The sequence below is a fragment of the Sceloporus undulatus genome, chromosome 5, assembly GCF_019175285.1.
Source record: "Sceloporus undulatus isolate JIND9_A2432 ecotype Alabama chromosome 5, SceUnd_v1.1, whole genome shotgun sequence".
Classification (NCBI taxonomy): Eukaryota; Metazoa; Chordata; class Lepidosauria; order Squamata; family Phrynosomatidae; genus Sceloporus; species Sceloporus undulatus.
The window spans coordinates 11,191,148-11,211,917 of NC_056526.1; the positions used below are offsets into that span (position 1 = coordinate 11,191,148).

Consider the following 20,770-nt stretch of genomic DNA (forward strand, 5'->3'; position numbering starts at 1 on the left):
CCAGATATAAATAAATTTTATTATTTATTTATTATTATTAAGCCTGCAAAATACAATGGGCCCATGTTATCCACTTGAGTTTCATTCCAGGATCTCATCGATACCCAAATCCATGGATGCTTGTCCTGTTGTATACAGTGGCACAGTAAAATGGTGTTCCTTGCAGAAAATGGCAAAATCAAGGTTTGCTTTTTGGAATGTACATATTTTAAAAATATTTTCAAACCGCAGATGCTTGAATCCCTGGATAAAAAAATCCACGGATACAAAGGACCGGTTTATCTAGAGCTATAGCCTAAAATTGGGTGACAGGAGCTGCATCGACACTGCAGAAATAATCCAGTTTGACACCACTTTAACATAGCTCAATGCTATGTCATTCTGGGAATGGTAGTTCTGTGAGACATTTAGCCTTCTCTGTCAGAGAGCGCTGGTGTTGCAACAGACATAATTTCCAGAGTTCCACAGCATTGAGCCATGGCTGTATCAAACTGGATTATTTCTGCAGTCTGGATGCTGGCAGTCTGAGATATTGAGCCTTCTCTGTCCAACTGCTCTGATGCCAGAACAAATTGTAAATCCCAAGATTCCACAGCATGGAACCATGGTAGTTACAGCAGTGTCAAACCGGATTAATTCTTCAGTATGGACACAGCCATTTCTCACTATTAACAGTAATACTGTTTTTTTCTCTCTTTAAACCATGAGGTGTTTGCTTTTTTCATTGTTTCATGCAAAGAGCAGATAGAAAAAATTGTTGAATCGGAGGCAAGTGGAGGTGAAAGGAAAGGATGCTGCAGTATAGGTGGGGATCTTTTTTTAAAAAATGAAAACTAACAAGGTGGAAAAGTGCTGTGGAGGAAAAGGGCCACTCCAATTTATGGCGTAAAAAGACGTAAGCAAGTAGCTTACTCATAGTGGGCTTAGCAGCGCGATGAGAGATGTGGTGGATTTGCAGTTAAGGGAAGAGAGATTTATTGTCAATTGTAGGCTAAAGTGCATTTCAAAGGAAGGGAAGGGGAAATGAATCATTTCATACAGAGGAAAATATTCCATTTGGTATTTATTAAAGGAGGTGCAGAGGGACTAAAGATAACAACAGCCTTGGGTTGATATGTGTGGGGTATGTTTGTGTGAGAGAAATGAGCTGAAGAAAATGTTATAGATTTCAAGCACATAGTTTGGAGAAGGGGGTAGAGAGCCAGGGTGGTGTAGTGGTTTGAGCATTGATCTCTGGAGATTAGGGTTCGATTCTGCACTCAAGCATAAAAACCCACAAGGTGCTCTTGGGCAAGTCACATTCTCTAAGCTCCAATGGCAAACTCCCTCTCTGAAGAAACTTGTCAAGTTAAAGTGGTGCCAAACTGCATTAAATCTATAGTGTAGACACAGCCCGAAGCCTAGCCTTCTACCTGATATGCTAGGTCTGCTTTGTTTTTGCTTAATGTACAGGAATCAGGGGTGTTGCTATTGGGAAAGGAGATGAGAGCATTGGTCCCTCTGTAAGAATTCTGCTCTTCAAGTAAACTTTTCCTTTTAGTACCTGAATTTATTTATTTATTTATTTATTTAGGTATTTATATCCCGCCCTTCAGCCCTAATGGCTCTCAAGGCGGCTTACAATTATTATTTTTAATCAGACAGTTCCCTGCCCTCAGGCTTACAATCTAAAAGACACGACACAAAAGGAGAAGGGAATGGTGGAGGGAAAGGGGATGAGGTCCAGTGGTTCTTCTCTCCCTCTGAGGCCTGGACCAAGGCAGATGGATTGGAGGGAAGGCTCTTCCTTCTTCCAGGCTAGCCCTGATGGAGCTGGACCTGCCTGGTGACCTCCCTCTCAGGCACTGCAGAGAGACACTAAAAATAGTTAACATCTATAACTATTCTATTTGCTTTGTTTGCATTATTCCCTTGGGAACTTCACCTGCCCTCTTTCTTTGGATGCCTAAATGGCATTTCTAAATGCTGAGCTGAAACTGAAAACTACTGCAAGGCTAGAAATTTGGGGAGTGAAGGAAAATTTCATGGGGGGGGGGGGAGAGAATGTTTGAGAGGCAACACCCTCCTCCCTGGCCCCACAAATAGATCCCTGCAGGAATATTTTATCATTGGAGAACATCTGGTGGTGCAAGTACACACACATGGTCTGACTGTCTGAGATGATTCAGTCCAGATGCAGGTTTTTCTACCTCATCGGTTCCGTTGTTGCTAGTGTGAACTAGTTTGGCCACTCAAACTGGAAACCTGTCCTCTCCAACTGTATTTTCTCATCAAATCTATAAATAAATAGAGGCCACAAGACTTTGCACACTGCCTTCCCATTATCACGGATGAGCTGTTGCTGAATAAGTAGGCAGAAGACCTGCAGCAGCAAGGATGACGGTGCACACCTAAGTAGACATTTTTAAAAAGAGTGTGTGAAGTGCAACAATAGCTTCCTTGCTCCCATCTTCAGTGGCATCATTAGGGTTGGTGTCAACCTCAGGCTAGGAGATGACAGGCCTATGGTCCCTCAGGAGTAGATTGGGCTGGTGTGGAACAGAAAGGTTCTAGTTTTCTTGCTGCCAATGGTTGGTGGTCTGAGGCGCTTGAAGGTATTGTCCATGTCCTAGGTTCTTCCAGTCTATCTGCTTTGTTCGCAAGTCCCAAAGGGGTCCAAGTGCCATTCAGCAATGGGAGAGGCTTCCAAGAGTTCACAGTGGCATGCTGACAGCGCTTCCTGGGTGTGTGAGTAGACCAGGTCCTTCCTAGGGCTGCATCTACACTTCAGAATCAATGCAGTTTAACACCACTTTTATTTTCCTGTTTGGAAATTAAGAGGGAAATCTTAGCTAAAAGGGTGCTTCCCAGATCCAGGTGAAATGAGGAGATTATTCCTTATCACAGGACAAGGGACATTTAATCTAGTCTATTTGCTTCTAGACAGAAAGTGGATGCAGAGTGGAGGGTGAGCCTGGTGTCACAGTAGCTGGGAGGGAAGGGGAAACTAAGTAGGTAAATACATAGATTCATGGAGAGACTTTGCAAGTTGTACAATCATGACTATTAGCTGAACTGGAAATTTGCACACAGCCCTTTCCTCTTGCCTGGAACTGAGTACCCCCAAACCCCAAATTTGCACTCCTAACTCCCAGCTGGAGATGACCCATGGAAATATCATGTGTAAAGACAGTGAGAGGAGTGGGGTAGAAATAGGAAGTCATGTTAATAAGAAGTCATATTATTCTATATTATACAGTGAGTCTTTCATCCAAACAATAAAACAGATAACCATCCAGGCCCTCAAACCTATTGGGCTTTCTTGTTAACACAGCTTTTTCTGGTGAATGAAACTTTACAATGTGCGATGACTTCATGGGATATCAGGCAAAATAAAAGAAAGCATTCATGAGAATTAGCCCTTGATCTTTGCTCAAAGGAGGATTTGCTCTTTCCCAGCCCCAGCAAGACAACAACAACAACAACAATAAAGAAGCCCTTCTGCTTTCTGAGGCATCCATGTGGATTGCACATGGTTTAGCTGGCAGCTGATTTATGAACTTGGAAAATCCATGTGGTACAGCACTCTGGAGATTGTACCACTTCATAAGGCAGACAGGGACACCCATAAGGCACCATCACTACTCTGAAAGGCAGTCACTTAGTATCATAGATTTATAGAATCTTAAAGTTGGAAAAGACCACAAAGGTCAACTAATCCAAACCACTGCCATGCAGGAAGACACAAAACTAGATCTATAATGTGAGCACTCTTAAAACATTGTTTTAAGAAAGTTGAGGAATGTGTGGCCCTCCAAATGGTTTGGGTTGCAATCAAGAACTGTGATACATTACTTTGGAGGGTTATAGTATCTAGGAAAAGAGATTACTATTAGAATAGAATACAGAGACACAAAAGTAATTCCCAATTGGCAAGGGGATCAAGCAAGGCCACATTTATCACCCTACCTTATTCAACTTCTATGCAGAAAATATCATACAAAGAGCCAGTTTAAACTGAGAAGGAGGAGGAGTGAAGATAGGAGGAAGGAACATCAACAATCTAAGACAAGCGGATGACACCATACTACTAGTGGAAAACATAATGGACTTAGAACAATTACTAAGGAAGGTCAAGGAAGAAAGTGTAAAGGCAGGCTTGTTACTGAACATCAATAAAACAAAGAATTATGACCATGGAGGACGTACATAAGTTTAACCTAGATAATGAAGAAATAGAAATAGTAAAAAAGTTCCCATATCTTGTATCAAACATAGGTCTGAATGGATACTGCAGTCAAGAAATAAGAAGAAGACGAAGATTATAAGGGCAGCTATGAAGGAACTAGACAAGATCTTAAAGAGTAAAGATGTACAAATGAGCAGCAAAGTTAGAATCTTCCAAACCATTGTATTCCCCATCACCCTGTATGGATGTGAGAGATGGACAGTGAAGAAAATGGATAAGAAGAAAATCAATTCATTTGAGATGTGGTGCTGGAGAAAAGTGCTGAGGATACCGTGGACAACCAAAACAAACAAACAAACAAACAAACAAACAAATAATGAACAAATGGGTCCTTGAACAGATCAAGTCTGAAATTACCCTGGAAGACAAGATGATCAAGCAGAGGTTGTTGTACTTTGGCCACATCATGAGAAGGCATGATTCATTAGAAAAGGCAATAATGCTAGGAAAGCATAATGGAGGGCAGTAGAAACAGATGAAGACCACACACTAGATGGATAAACTCTATTTTGGAGGTCACAGGTATGAATTTAGAGCACCTGAACAGAGTAGTGGAGGAGAGGAGGTCTTTGAGATGTCTTATCCATAGGGTTGCCATGAGTCAGGGTCAACTCAAAGCAGTTAATAACAACAAACTCCCAGAATCCCCATGTAGGAGATCTGATCCAAACATTTAGCATCTCCAAAACTCTGGGACTTCCCATGAACCTTTACCACTAGACACACTGACTGGGGCTAATGGAAATTGTGGCACAACCTCTGGAGGCCAACACCCCTGTTCTGTTGAGTGCTTGAGCAACAGCTTACTCAGAGGCAACTGGCCAAGTAAGTGGCGTAACTGCGATTTACTACTGGCCCTGTGCCTGAGGTTTAACACGGATATATTTAGTCTGCCAAAACAACACCCAGCATGTATTTTAAGTATAACTAGTTACCCAGTGACCTAGAAAGCAAATTATATAGGAATGAATGATGACCACCACTGAGAGGGCAAAAGAAAGGGGATCAGACAGCTGAGCCTCCCTTTTTGGGTGTGGATGGTGCCGTTTTGGCTACCTAGGCATCAGCACTCATGTCTGAACATCAGAAATCAGGCTTCTCCTTGAGTTTGGGCTTTGGGCTTTTGCTGTTCTAGTATACAGGTAGACTGCAGTGAATGAAATAGATGTGTTCCTGGGTTTTACTTCTTTGTGAGAAAATTTGGTACAAGAAAGAAATAGCATGGAAAGAAGAGGGATATGCCCCTACTCCACTGCAAACAAAAACAGTCCGAATATATTTCAGCAAACATTTTATTCAAAACTAACAATATGCACATGTGAAAAGAAGCAAACAAGTCAGCTCCACCTTGCATAAGTAAGCAAATAAACAAAAAATCCTGAACCTTGTAGAGTTCACTTGAAGACTTCTTCTACAAATATATCCAGGGATTGTGGCTCTCAGTACTTCTCTCTAAACTTAAAATCGCAGGATTTCACAGGTGGCCATGATAGTTAAAGTGGAATCATAATTGAGGGAGGAAGAATGAATTGCTAGCTTTGGGCATGGAATGGAAAGGGGTGCCATCTTGCTCAGGCAGCAATGTATCTTGCTCACTACGCACTATAACTTCAATATGAGAGTGAGAGGTTTATAAGGTATAGCTCATGCTTTCAGGCAGAAGTGTTTTGTTAGTTAAATGCTTACTAGAATTAAGTGCTCAGAATGTGTGAAAGTCATCAATTAAGCCTAACAAATCATTTAAGGTCAGAATTGTCAGCATTTATGCAGAAATGCTACCAGAAAGGCTTTTAGCTATTATCAAATCAGAATCATTCTGATTACTATAGCAGCTTACTATAGGGGAAAAAGTGCTCCCCATCTGAGTTCCCTTTCAGAGGGAGTGGTAAATTTAAGTGAAATGGTGCTTTTGCAGAACAACAGTAAAAAGCCGCGTCCCTCCCTCAAGGAGTCTACAATCTAAAATACAATAGCAGGGAGATAACCCTCACTTGTACCATCCTTTCATATCCTGTTAACAGGATAACAATTCACATTCTATATAGCACACTTTCCCTCTCAACCCTATGCATTCCTAAAATTTGGAACATTCATTTAGTCTGTGCCAAATTTACTTGAAGGATGAACCATGAAGTAAACACATACACACACAGCAACACATTTCTTAATTTATGTGTTTTTAGATTTTATTTTATTGCATTTTAAAATGTAAGCTGTACCAAAAATTTTATTGAATATAGAATACAAGTCTCCCCAATACATTAAAAAAAAACCAAACCAAACCCAAACCAAATATAATAGGGAAAGAATCCGCATGGTGTAGCAGTTTGAGTGTTGGACTACATTTCTGTAGACCAGGATTCAATTCCCAGCTGGGACAGGAAACCCACTGGATGACTCTGGGCAAGTCACATACTGTCAGCCTCAGCGGAAGGCAATGGCAAACCTCCTCTGAACAAATCTTGCCAAGAAAACCCCATGATAGAGTTGCCTTAGGTTTGTCATAAATCTGAAACAACTTGAAGACACACAACAACACAACAACAAGAACAAATAGAATATGATGCTGCAACAGCAGAAGAGTTTTATCAGCAATACTGCACATGCTGATACGCTTGGTGAAACATAAAAAAGATACACAATATTCAAAAGATGTTTTTCCTTTTTCGATTTTTGATCCCACTCTCATACACACAATTAAAAAATTACAATATTAAAATCACATCTACTTCCAAGAAAATTCTATTGACATCACTCTGTTGGGTTTATTTTCAAGTCAATTTGGGTTACCCTGGACTGGGATTATATACCTTTCCACTCTTTTTAACCTTGTGTATGTGCTGGGTGCCTCTGTTTCTGATTTATGGTGACCCTATTATCGGGGTTTCTTGGCAAGATTTGTTCAGAGGAGGGTTGCCATTCCCTTCCCCTGAGGCTGAGAGTATGTCACTTGTCCAAGGTCACCCACTATGTTTCTTGGCCAAACAGGAATCAAACCCTGGTCTCCAGAGTTGTCGTCCAACACCCAAACCATGATGCCACACTGGCATACATGTAATTTTGCAACACTTTTTGGCCCAATGAAGGGGTGGGGGTTTCATGGCCAAGTGGGAATCAAACCCTGGACTCCAGAGTTGCTGTCCAACACTCAAACCATGATGCCACGCTGGCGTGTATGTAATTTTGCAACATTTTGTTTGGCCCAATAAAGGGGATGGGTGGGTTTCATGGCCAAGTGGGAATCGAACCCTGGTCTCCAGAGTGCTTCATTCAAAACCAAAACAAGCACATGTAAGGGAGGGGAAAAAATCTAGGATGGCACAATTTCTAGCAGGCAAATTAAGTCAGGCCGACAGCTCAAGTGCCAAGATTTGATGCCAGTCCATCCAATGCCAACCCTTGCATGCACCTGCAAGGGAAAAAAAAGAAAGAAGGTAGGCTGGATTGACAAAAACAACCTCTTTGGACCCAAGATCCCCACTCCCAGAGCACCACTGACTGCAACTATTGCATAGGAACACAAGACTGTGCCACCCACCTTCTCTGTCTCTGTCTCGCTTCTTCAACAAGCAAAAAACAGCTTGCCTGCCTGTGAATTTGGAAGCTGCTGGAGAGAGCAGAGAAGTGGCATTGTATGTACGTCCTGGAAGCAGCGAAAGGACCTCGGACGGGAGACAGAGAGAGGGGTAAGAAGGTATTGGGGGGCAGAGAGGGGGGAACTGGGGAGCAGAGGGGCATTTGGTGCCAGTGATGATGCCAGCTGGATCAGCCCCAGGGTGTCTTCTTCTCTAGGGTCTCCAATGTTTCCCTAGAGGCCCTAAATCCCATATTACTATAGCCTAGATTAAACACAAGACCTGGTGGTCATTGCTCAAGATTTATTCATCTGGAATTACTGTTATTTATTTTATCTTTTGGCAACAGTGTTTCCTGATGCTTCCTATCTTTTAGCAACAGTGTTTCCTGATGCTTTCCTATCTTTTACGTAACCAGTGCCTAGGCTTTTTCACAACACTGCCATGCGTAAGGGATGGATCCCTTGGTAAAGGATTTGGAGAAAGATTATCTCATAGGGTTTGGGATTTATGGATTTTATTTTATTTTTTATTGGTAGGGGAATGATCCTCTGCAATGGGTTTTGGGTGGCTGCATTTTCTGTTTTGGTGCAGGATCCAAAATGTTTACAAGGCAACATGGAAAGGGGGGTGTTGTGGGAAGGCTGAGCATGCTTCTGACGCGTCTTTAAAAAAAGGAAAAAATAAACCCTAGTCCTTACCTTCTGGTACGGTTAGCATCATTTTAAGGATCATCGCAGCAGCGTGTCAAAGGATGCTTTTCAACCATTTACAAAATCCTTCTCGGATACTTTTCTAGGGCAGAGAAGACTTTACCAGCTTCCCCGCAGTCCACCCAGGAACAGCCAGGCTCTATGCCTGATTTGGCTGCCTTGCATCCACTCCGATGTATTTTCCACTCTATTTATTCATCATTTCTCCCACCTTTTAAAAAAAAAACAACCTACAACCATCTCTCTCCCATTTTATTTTAAAGCAAATGCCTTGGGTGGGGCTCAGGAGTAAATCTTTCCTTCCTTCCTTCCGGCTGGGTTTGATGGGGCTTTGGAAGCAATGCAGCAGAGAGGAGCTGGCCAGGCACCTTTGGGGCTGCACCTGCCCTGCAGAGATAATAACCCACTTGGACACCAGTTCAACTGCCATGCACTCCTGGGATTTGTAGTTTGAGCTCTCTGCCAAGAGAAGGCTAAAAAAGCCTCACCGAACCGCAAGCCCAGGAGTCTACATCACGGAGCTAAATGACAGTTAAACCCGTGTCAAAGTGGATTATTTCTGCAGTGCAGATGCAACCCCAGGATTTGGATTTGATGATTCCCACGTCTGGAGCAGAGCTCTCTGCATGCAAGTGAAAAGGGCAACAAACAGGTTCAGAGCCATATCCAATGAAGAAGCCATCCCCTCCTATATACTATTAATACTACTAAAAACAGTAATAATGAGCCATATCTAGAAAGAAAGCCACCCCCTCCTCTATCATCATCATCATCATCATCATCATCATCGAGCCATATCCAGGTAGGAAGCCACCTCTAAATAATAATAATAATAGAACCACAGAGTTGGAAGAGACCACAAGGGCCATCATCCAGTCCAACCCCATTCTGCCATGCAGGAACTCTCACTCAAAGCATAATAATAATAATAACAACAGAGCCATATCCAGGGAGGAAGCCTTCTATATAATAATAATAATAATAACAATAAATGACAGCCCCAACTCCCTCGCTTGCATTTTCTATATGCAACCACCATCCCCTTTAACGCAGCAGCAGCGCCCAGCTGATTATTGCATGGAGGGGGGAAAGAAGAGCCTTGCTGCTGCAACCCAGCCCCTGGGATTCCCGAGCTGGCCACGCCCCTCCGCCCTTGGCTCCTCCTCCCTCCTCTCCCTCCCTCCCCCCGCCCTGGCCAGGCACGGCAATCGAGCGCCGGATGGCATCGATTGCTATTTAAAAAAGAGAGCGGCCCTCCTGCTCCTGCGCTCGGCGCTCCTCGGCGTCTTCCCGGCCATTTCGGGTCTCTCTCTCTCTCTCTGTCTTTCGGGCGGAGGCTGAGGAGGAGGAAGGCTCCAGAGTGGTACGAAGGGGCCCTGAGGGGAGGGAGGGAAGGGTCCCGGGTGCCCTGCCCTGAACGAACCCACTTCACCTGGCCCCAAGTGTCCCTCGATAACTCCATTTGGAGACTTAGGATCCTGGGAGTTGTAGTTTATTGTGGCCCCGGAGCTCTTTCTGGCAGAGGAGGCTCAGTGCCTCACTAAACTACAGCTCCCAGGATTCCCCAGCACTGAGCCAGGGCAGCTGAAGAACTGGGTCGTTATTCCTGCAGTGTCTGCTTTGGACCTTAGTTGGGGCTGTCAATCAATCAATCAATCAATCAATGGCTTATTTGGCCATTGACCAGCATAAAGTATAATAAAAAGAATATAAATCCTGAGCTAAGAGTATGATCAGAGCAGCCCAGCCTTTGGGGCAAAAGCCAGATCAAACTCCATCCATTGCGAGTGTCCCTCAATCAGCCCAGTCCCTTTGGTCCTCCCATAAGCCTGGCTTACTTTGCCCCAGGGTTTGCATTATGGATCAGTAACTGCATTCCTAGGGTTAGCTGGGCTGCCCCTGACAATGGGAGGCTATAGGCATATCTGTAGTAGGCATCTTTTCTTCTTTTGCGAGTTGTGTTGATGTGTTTTGTATTCTTTGTTGTTTTGTTCTTATGCTGGTCTGTGACTGCAATAAATATCTACCTATCTTAGGCAGCTGGGGGTGTTTAGCCTGGAGAAGAGAAGGTTAAGAGCTGATATGATAGCCCTGTTTAAATACTTGGAAGGGATGTCATATTGAGGAGGGAGGGAGTAAGCTTGTTTTCTGCTGCTCCAGAGAACAGGACCTGAAGCAATGGATGAAAGCTACAGGAAAAGAGATTCCACCTCAACATTAGGAGGACCTTCCTGACAGTAAGGGCTGTTTGACAGTGGAACACACTCCTTCCTTGGAGTGTAGTGGAGTCTCCCTCTTTGGAGGTCTTTAAGCAGAGGCTGGATGGCCATCTGTCAATGGGATGCTTTGACTGAGAGTTCCTGCATGGCAGAATAGGGTTGGACTGGGTGGCCCTTGCAGTCTCTTCCAACTCTATGATTCTATGACTCTATAACCCAGGATTTAGTGGTGTTCATTAATAAATCTGGCTGAGAAGCGGTACCTATCTATCTACTACTTGCATTTGCATGCTTTCTAACTGCTGGGTTGGCAGAAGTGAATAACTGCTTTGCTGACACTTTTTCCAGGAAAGTGATAGCCACCCAAAGAGAGAAGAGACAGCCTTCCGATCTTCCAGTCATCACAACTGGTGTCTTAACTGCTAAGCCACTGCAAAGGAGGGATCCTTTAATAAAGAAGCCTTATTTTACTCCACAACTTAGTGGGGGTATCCCTTAATAAATCCAACTTACTTTGCCTCGTGATTTCATGAGGGTATCCCTTAATGAGTCTCACTTACTTTGACCTGGGACCTACTGGGGGGTATCTCTCAATAGGTCCAGCTTACTTTGACTTGGGGAACTAGTTACGCTATCTCATAATAAGTCTAGCTTATTTTGCTCCAGGGCTTAGTGAGGATATTCCTTAATAAGTCCATCATGCTATGACTCCAGACGTATTTGCAGTATTCCATAATGAATCCAGGTTCCTCAGCCTTGGCTCATAATGGTGGCGTTCAAAAATGAGTCCAATTGACTTGGCCCCCTGGGATTTAGTGTTGGTGTCCCATGATAAACCCAGGCTCCTCAATCCTGGGACTTAGTGGTGATATCTCATAACAAACCCAGATGTCTGTGCCCTGGGACCTAATATATTATCTCCTACTCAGCTTAGCCACACCTAGATCTGTGTCTTCTCTCTTTGGGTGGCTATAGCTTTTCTGGAAAAAGTGTCAACAAAGCAGCAAAGATAGAACAAGTGATGGATTACTACCTGCTTTTGCCTTTTCTGTGTTGGAAAAAAGCACCCCTGAGTTTTTCAAATGCAGGAAAGACCCCTCAGCAACTCTCCTCCTTTTCTCTCTCTTTCGTCATCTTCTTTCTTGCTGAGTTGTTCTTCCTTTTCCTGCCCTTGGATTCATTCTGGCTCCTGTGTGCCCATGTTGGATTGCTGGGTAACATTGCTCTAGGTAACTTCTGAAAGGACGATGTATTTCTTTCTTCTTCACTGCTTGAAGGAGATGTGTGTAGAGCTTAGAAATGCCACTACTCTGGAATGCATCTCCCAGAATCCCCGAGCCAATAGGCCATCTGTAATTGGAAACTTTTATATGTTTCAGGCCTAGGTTGCTGCCACACTGCAGAAATAAAGCAGTTTGACACCACTTTAACTTCCGTAACTCAGTGCAATGGGACTCTGGTATTGTACGTTCAGCATGACCCAACAGTGTGATGCTGCAGCAAAGAAGGCAAATGCTATTTTAGCCTGCATTAGTAGAAGCATAGTTTCCCAACTGAGGGAAGTAATAGTCACCATATATGAAGTCAAAGGGTTTTCACAGCCGGCGTCCATAGTTTTTCTGTAGGTTTTTCATGCTATGTGTGGCCGTGTTTATTTATTCCTGACATTTTGCCTGCATCTGTGGCTGGCATCTTCTCTAAGCCGTGCGGCAATTAAAGAAATGGTCTAGCAGTTCCTTCATTAGCCTGCAATGGGGCACAAGCATATGCAGGTTTCCCCTTATGCATAAGGGAAGGGCCTGCTCTATTTCCAAGACGAGGATGCTTGAATCTGTGGACAAAAATATCTGTGAATAGGAGAGCCAACTTTATGTTTATAAACAATTGTTCTCATGTGATGACTTTTAATTGGGTTTAAAATTTTATTGTTAGGTTTTAGCTGCTCCTGTTTGTGAATTGGCTTGGGTACCACTCTGAGTTTGCATCCACATTGTAGAAATAATCCATTTTGGCACCACTTTTACTGCCATGGCTCAATACTGTGGAATTCTGGGAATTGTAGCTTAGACCCGATTTAGACGGGCCTAAAGTGCGCCCTCGTCACATGCTAGGGGTTGGCCGAGGTCTCAACGTCCATACGTGCCTCACCCCAGCACGTGATGAGAAAAAATGTGCGCTGCCATTTTGACGTGACGGATGCCTAGCATCAACATTCTTCTTAGAAGCCAAAATTATAAAACTAAGGCTGTCATACTTTGGATATGTCATGAAGTGACAAGATGCATTAGAAACAATGATAATGTTTTTGGTAAAGTGGAAAGTATTAGGAAAAGGAGCCCTGGTGATGCAGTGATTAAATGCCTGTACTGCAGCCAATCACTCACAAACCACAAAGTTGTGAGTTCAATCCCAGCCGGGGGCTCAGGGTCGACTCAGCCTGGCATCCTTCCAAGGTTGCTAAAGTTGTTGCTGGGGTTGTTGTGGGGCAGTTAGTTTACACATTGTAAATCGCTTAGGGAGTGCTTAAGTGCACTGATAAGCAGTTTAGAAATGTACTTGTTATTGCTATTAACAGGAAGAGCAGATTGCAAATGGTTTTTACTCATTACGAAGCCACAGATCTGAGTATGCAAGGAGGGCTGCTGCTGACCAGGCATCTTGGAGATTCCTCCTTCATAGGGCTGTATTAAGTTTAAGCTGACTTAATGGCATATAACAATAACAACAACAAGCCTGGATGACAATTAGAAGTAAGGAACTGGAGCTGTGCAGCCACAGGGTTGGATGACACCAGATCACACCTCAACACACATAGGAGACTGTCTTTTTGGATGGGCATCTTTCAGGGGTAGCACAAAAGAATACAGAACTGTTCTTTGCATTGCCCAATAGATTTGGAACCATCCTAAGACATACATGCATATACCCAGGAGAATAGGATGTTGTACTTTGGACACATCATGAGAAAGGAGGACTCATTGGAAAAAATAATAATGCTAGGACAGAAGTAGAAGGAAGGCTGCATGCTAGATGGACGGACTCTATTAGGGAGGCCATAGGTATACGTTTGCAGGAATTAAGCAGAGCGGTGGAGGACAGAGTCTTGGAGATGTCTCATCCACAGGGTTGCCATGGGTCAAAATCGACTCGAGATAGCAACAAATATTCAGAGTGGATCAGTGGCAGTGCATGGAAAGTATACTAACATGATAATAGTATGACACAAACGTGGTACCTGTCCCTGGCACATTGGGGGAAAATATCAGCTTGAGAAGCATTACTTGGAGGGTTGGGTGGCGGGTTGCATTACTAGGTGGGGCTAATAGTGAGAGTCTGGGTATTCGTCATACACATGCAACACACATCTATTCATATAGACACCCTTGAGGGCAAGATTAATTATTCTTTTTACCTCCTCCCCAGTGGTTCTGATGAAGATGGCCATTTTGAAGGACGATAGCTGTAAGCAGAAGGGAACTAATACCTGTAATCCATTCCAAGCAGCTGATGGGTGGGAAACAGTTTGCATGGTTCTGAATTTTTGTGGGTGATGCAGAGAGATCCAGCATGGATGAGCCTGGTTTGCCCTTGTGGTTTAAATAAATAGAAACTCACCTTTCAGTATCTGACAGTTCTTGTGCTGAAGACCCTACATAAGTGTGGGTGTGCCATTTCCATATTCATGTGATTATTGGCATTGTTGCTACCTGTTTTAACCAGAGCAAGTGGTGACAGCAGTGTTATGGAGTCTGGGTAGCGGATGATACATGGTCTCAAGCAGGGAACTAAAGATCTCAAGCTCTTGGGCATGCAGTAGGAGGGCCTGTCTTGCCAGCTGCAAAATTCCTAAGAGGTTAATAGATGTTTCTCATTCCCTGTTTTGTCTCTGAAGGATCTGTGTTAACATTAATTCTGTCATCAAGGGCAAACTATTTGTAACCGCAGTAGCGTCTAGTGCTTGAAACTCTTGTTTGCTCCCCTTCCATTTTTAGAATTGTCTAGCAAGATGATTTCTTTGATTCCTTTAAAATCTTCTGGGTTCCCCCTCAAAAAAATTCAAATACGAATGATAGTTAAATGGCATCCCTTATAGAAAATGGCAAAATCAAGATTTGCTGTTTGGACTTTATATATTTTTTGAATATTTTCAAGCTGAGGATGCTTAAATCTGTGGATAAAGAATCCATGGATACAGAGGGCCGTTGGTATTAAATTAGTCACAATCCACTGTAGTTGTGTTTCAGTCCTGTAATTTGGTTAATTGTGTTTTAATCTGTATGTTTCAAAATCTTATGAACTGCTTGACTCCCAATTTTGGGTGTAGGATATAAATCACATACATAAGTAAAATATAGACATATCTCACTTAAGAAAAACCTCTGGCTGTGAAACTTTACAAAGTCTTTCTATGCCTGTGTGTTCCCCCCTTTTTTCTTTGTCCTCTGTCTAGCTGGAAATATTTTAACAGCATAGTCTTTGTGAGAATGAATGAGGGCTGGGAAAGCACAGATTTTCTGTGGCTGGATGCAGCAGCAAGCCTGCAGCAACCAATGCAATAAGGCTTGAGCTGGGAAAGAAGGGGATTCTACACTAACTGGTCCTACTATATAGCTGTATATGCCTACTTACAACAGATGGGGTAGACAGCAGTTGCCTCCAGAATTTCTTACAGAGTGTGCATGCACAGCAAAACAGAGAAAAAGGAAGAGTAGAGGAATCTGCCTTGCCTGATCCTCCCAACATGTTAAAAAATATTGATATCTAAATTTGGTCACCAAAATAGAAGTCATAAGTGGAGACCACAGAAAGAAAAAAGGCATCTCTAGATGCATTTTGGAAGACGCCTTCAGGTGGTCTCTAGAAGGTTCAGAATGTTTTTTGGTTACCTCTCCAAGGCTTACTGGATCTGATTGTTTCATTCACATGTACATATTGTTGGTTTTGAATAAAAAGTTTACTGAAACAGGTGGAACTGCTCTAAATATTTTTGGTATAGAAACTGATCCCTTTTCTTTCCATGATATTTATGTCTCTAGTTCCAACTTTTCTGGTAAAGCTGTAATGGCCAGGAACACATCTGCTTCATTAACTGAGGCATACCTGAACATAAACAAGTAAATAAGATATTTGCATAGCAGGTCTTACTAGTGCCTAGATGAGCTGGGTGTGTGTCCTGGAACATGTCCCAAAAATATTGATGGTTGTGTGCCTTCAAGTCTTTCTGACTTAAGGTGACCCTAAGGCAAACCTATCACAGGTTTTTCTTGGCAAGTTTCTTCAGAAGGGGTTTGCCATTGCCATCCTCTAAGGATGAGATGCACAGATATAGGATGGGGGACACCTGGCTTAAGGAGACAACATGTGAAAGGGATCTAGGAGTCCAAGTAGACCACAAGTTGAACATGAGTCAACAGTGTGATGCGGCAGCTAATAAGGCCAATGCGATTTTAGGTTGCATCAATAGAAGTATAGTGTCTAGATCAAGGGAAGTAATAATGTCACTATATTCTGCTCTGGTCAGGCCCCACCTGGAATATTGTGTTCAGTTCTGGGCACCACAATTCAAAAAGGACATTGAGAAACTGGAGCGTGTCCAAAGGAGGGCGACTGAAATGGTGAAGGGTCTGGAAACCTTGCCCTATGAGGAACGCCTTAGGGAGCTGGGGATGTTTAGCCTGGAGAAAAGAAGGTTAAGAGGTGATATGATAGCTCTGTTTAAATATTTGAAGGGATGTCATATTGAGGAGGGAGCAAGCTTGTTTTCTGCTGCTGCAGAGACTAGGACCTGGAGCAATGGATGCAAGCTTCAGGAAAAGAGATTCCACCTCAACATTAGGAGGAATTTCCTGACAGTAAGGGCTGTTCGACAATGGAACATACTTCCTCGGAGTGTAGTGGAGTCTCCCTCCTTGGAGGTCTTTAAACGGAGGCTGGATGGCCATCTGTTGGGGATGCTTTGATTTGGATTTCCTGCATGGCAGGGGGTTGGACTGGATGGCCTTTGTGGTCTCTTCCAACTCTATGATTCTATGATTCTATGAGAGAGTTTGACTTGCCAGGGGTCACTCAGTGTGTTTCCATTGCTGAGTCAGGATTCAGGCTCTGGTCTTCAGAGTCATAATCCAATGCTGAAAACACTATACTGTACAGTACCACACTGTCTACTTACTAACATACCAGAGCTCCCTGATTCAGTGGTTCGTTGGAGGGCAAGTCAATTTTATTAAAGTGTCCTCTCATAATTGAAGAACATCTGGCTGGTATCTGCAGTAAATTTTCGAAGTGAGAAATCTGGATTCAAATCCCAGTTGCTTGTTTAGGGGCAAGTCACAATTTGACTCAGCCTAACCGACCTCATATGACTTTTTTGAGATATGAATTCAGAACCTTTTGTTTGCTGAAGAAATGCTGAACAATAAAATCCCACAGTTCTCCTTGTTAGACTAGATTCTACAGACACTACCTCGAATTCATGTCCCATTAATTTTAATAAAAGCTACTTCGCTGTAAAGCATGCCCAGTTCAAAGTACTTGTTGGCTCATAAATTGAGATAAAAATTGACTCTGATAGGAGCAGAGAACGTGATAACCGGGAGCAATCATACCATAGCATGGTTTGAAGTCCCAAATGTTTTTAAGCACTTGTGTTTCCATTAAAGCAAGCATAAATTTGACAGATGTCATACATACAGTGCAACTGGTTGTGATAAAAATTAGTTTAGAACATAGAATCATAGAATCATAGAATCATAGAGTTGGAAGAGACAGTTTTGCTCTTAACTTTATAGCAGTTGTAATTTCTTACTCCCTCTCTGTCTTATTATTATTATTATTATTATTAACCTTTATTTATAAAGCGCTGTAAATTTACACAGCGCTGTACATACAATCTTTTTAATTGGACGGTTCCCTGCCCTCAGGCTTACAATCTAAGAACAGAGAATGTGTGTCTTGATGTATATTATTTCTAACATAGCACCAAGACTATTAAACCCAGATTAAGAGGGTCCTAGAGATGTGCTTCTTGCAGTTGTGGTGTTTTTTTAAAGTTAGTTAATTAAAATATATTGATCGATTGATCGTAATACTATCTTTAACCACTAGATGCCAAACCTTCCCTAACCAGGATAACCAAAGCCAGAGGCAGACCTACAAGAGTGATTTTTCCACAAGGTCTTAGCCAGCTCCATGCATGCCATCTTTTATCTAGAATGCCCCTCAGAGATGGAGATCAAGTTGCTTCTGGTAAGTGTCAGGGGAGAGAGTTAGCAGAAGAACAGCCTGAAAAGATTGGGATAAAGAGAGAGAAGTGAACTGAGGGGGAGAGCACAAGTTTGAGGGGAGAGGCAATGGGTTTCCAACCCACATGAATCTTCTACTTTTTTGTTAGCAGTTCATTACAAAGCAAAACAAGATAGCCATCTTTCTTTCTTAAATACAGTAATTGTATCCTCAAGCCAAATGAAGAATTGTAGGAAAATACACAAGTTTGCATACTTTTGTGGCATCTTGATTAGTCCTTATAAAACTTTTAGCCAACGCTGATTCTGTCTAAAGTGATTTTTAGTTCTGGTTTGTTTTTTTAAAATTGCATTTGTTGTTCTGATTTTAATTCTACCACAAATGACTTTGAAATATTTCTTTGGGTGAAAAAGATTATACAAAATTAGACATTAAGTAAATGCACCTACTCTCTTAATAATAAATATCTGTATACTTTCCAGTAAATGGATGAGTTTGCTTTGGTGACTACATGGGATATGAGCCTAAGAAACCTCAAGCCTTATTAAGAATTGTGGGAAAACTCACAAGCTTGCATACTTTTGTGGCATCTTGACTAGTCCTTATAAACCTAAGAAACCTTGGTCCAAATACCTCTTCTACATATTAACACAATCCTTTGATGCCACAAGGGAGTGGTTTTGCAATGAGGATTATGAGCAATTGTGCGGCAGTTGTGCCCTTCCTTTAATAAGAATTGTGACACTTGTTGGCTGTAAATGATAACTGTTACCCCCAAATTATGTAAATAGGGCTTCTCTGTTATTTTGACGACCTAAAGCTCTACCAGTAAGAGTACTTTGGTTTTACAGGTTCATAAAGACTGAGCCAAAGGTTGATCTAAGTGTGACACCATTTCCACTTCCACTTTGGAGTCTGCCAGTCATGTTTACAGAGCATGTGCCATAGATGAGCTCTCTCTGGCTTTTGTCAAGACATTTTCAAGATTTGTAGTTGAGACTGAGAACTTTTAGGGCTTGGAATGATATCCAGCTATGTTAAAACTTAAAACCTGGAAACAAGTTTGTCCTGAGAAGTCGTATGTGTGTATGTGCCTTCAAGTTGGCTGTCGACTTATAGCAACTCCATGACTTTCATAGGGTTTTCGTAGATGAGGAGTATTCAGAGGTGGTTTTGCCAGTTCCTTCCTCTGAAATATAGCCTACAGTACCTGGTATTCCTTGGCAGTCTCCCATCCAAGTATTAACCAAGGCTGACTCTGCTTAGCTTCCATGATCAGATAGGATCTGGTGTTACCCTTCTATTTATTTTAGTGAAATAGATGCAATAATAAACAATCTAGACCAGTGCTTCTAAGTCTGTCTGAGTAACATTTGGCCCCAAGTGTACAAGGAAACCAGTACCATATTTGTGCCTATTGACTACAATTGTTCTGTTCTTAGACCAATCCAGCACCAGTCCATGAGTCACCATTTTGCTGATCTAGATGATAAGATGTTTGCTTCTGTAACAGCATTTTAAAAAATATTTTGGTCTCTGCCATGGAAATAGCAGCAAAGAAGAAATTTGGAGATTAGAAGTGATTGTATTTCATAAAATTGATATCTCTGCTTGATCTTCAACAGGCCTACAGAAGATGACGGAATACAAACTTGTTGTGGTTGGAGCTGGTGGCGTAGGCAAGAGCGCGTTGACGATACAGCTTATTCAGAATCATTTTGTAGATGAATATGATCCTACAATAGAGGTAAATGATTTTCTGTTAAGAATTTGGATGGTCATTAGGTGGCTATACACCTGGGTTTTAATATCCAGAAATGGAAACTGACTTTTTCCTAAGTTAACAGTATTTTTTAAAAGGAGTCAGAAGTTATATGGCCTGCAGATTTTTTAAAAATGTTATTTCAAATTAAAGAGGGAGGAGGCAGGAAGGGAAGGACATTGCTATAGGGATTATAAACCTAAAAAGTAGATCATAATTCCCTTGTAGCTAGGTGAGAATAAGCAAGATCATAGTATTTTTAGAAGAGATTCTGCATGGTTTCTCACATCTCAGTCTTTCTTGCTTTGTTCCTCTGTCAAGCCACGTTAAAGATGGAGCTCGGAAAAGTTACTTATTTGAACTAGTATGCTGGTGTAGTGTAAAAATTTTTTGAAAAGGAATTCTAGTCCCAGAGAACCCCAGACAGCATGGCCAATAGTCATGCTGCCTGGGGAATTGTGGCAGTTGTAGTGCAAAACAGAGGATTTTCCCAGGTTCTGGTCTAGTGCAGTACACTACAGACACATCATGTTTACTATGTCCAAAGCCCGTATTTTGCTGACACAGTTAGTTTGGGAGGAGGGGAATTTGTCTCCCTGATTTACATGCTAAATTTATTTCTTGGTTGTTTGACCTTTAGAGCAGTTGATAGGACAGAGCATTAATTCTGTGACCCAAGTAAATCAGTCTTCACTATGAGTCAGGGCACATTTTCCCCTGGTTTTGGCTGTTTGATGTGGATTGAAAATGACTTAGTAGTGGGGTCATGGGTGCAATCTGGGAAAAATCATTGTTTGAGATGGTTTCAACCACTGTCTCCTTTGCAGGAAAAAAATTGTCTCTTGTGAGCAAGGTCACATGGGTTTAAAGATGCTCATAGAAGTCCCTGAAGCAACTTGATTACTATACAGGAGATCTCCAGGAGCTTCTCCACCCACTCGCTTCTGCCTTTGAGCTGGCAGTGGAGCTCCTGGTTGCTCATTAGTAAGGTGGAAGTGGGTGGCTGGCTGGCAAGTATTCCAAAATCAGGT

At 42.3% G+C, this 20,770-nt stretch overlaps 2 protein-coding genes across 4 annotated transcripts in view; one reads left to right on the top strand and one right to left on the bottom strand.

The window, feature by feature from the left end:
- The window catches only part of USP6NL (USP6 N-terminal like), a 681,049-nt gene that overhangs the window by 326,707 nt on the left and 333,572 nt on the right, over nt 1-20,770 (bottom strand). The gene's annotated exons all lie outside the window — the stretch shown is intronic.
- The window catches only part of KRAS (KRAS proto-oncogene, GTPase), a 48,704-nt gene continuing 35,711 nt past the window's right edge, over nt 7,778-20,770 (top strand). Inside the window, exons 1-2 of one of the 3 annotated variants that reach the window (XM_042469888.1) lie at nt 7,778-7,914; nt 19,603-19,724. In XM_042469888.1, the coding sequence (XP_042325822.1) occupies nt 7,863-7,914; nt 19,603-19,724 (174 nt within the window). In that variant the 5' untranslated portion in view covers nt 7,778-7,862. The remainder of the gene's footprint in view (nt 7,915-19,602; nt 19,725-20,770) is intronic. The other 2 variants (XM_042469886.1, XM_042469887.1) reach the window with 2 other exon arrangements.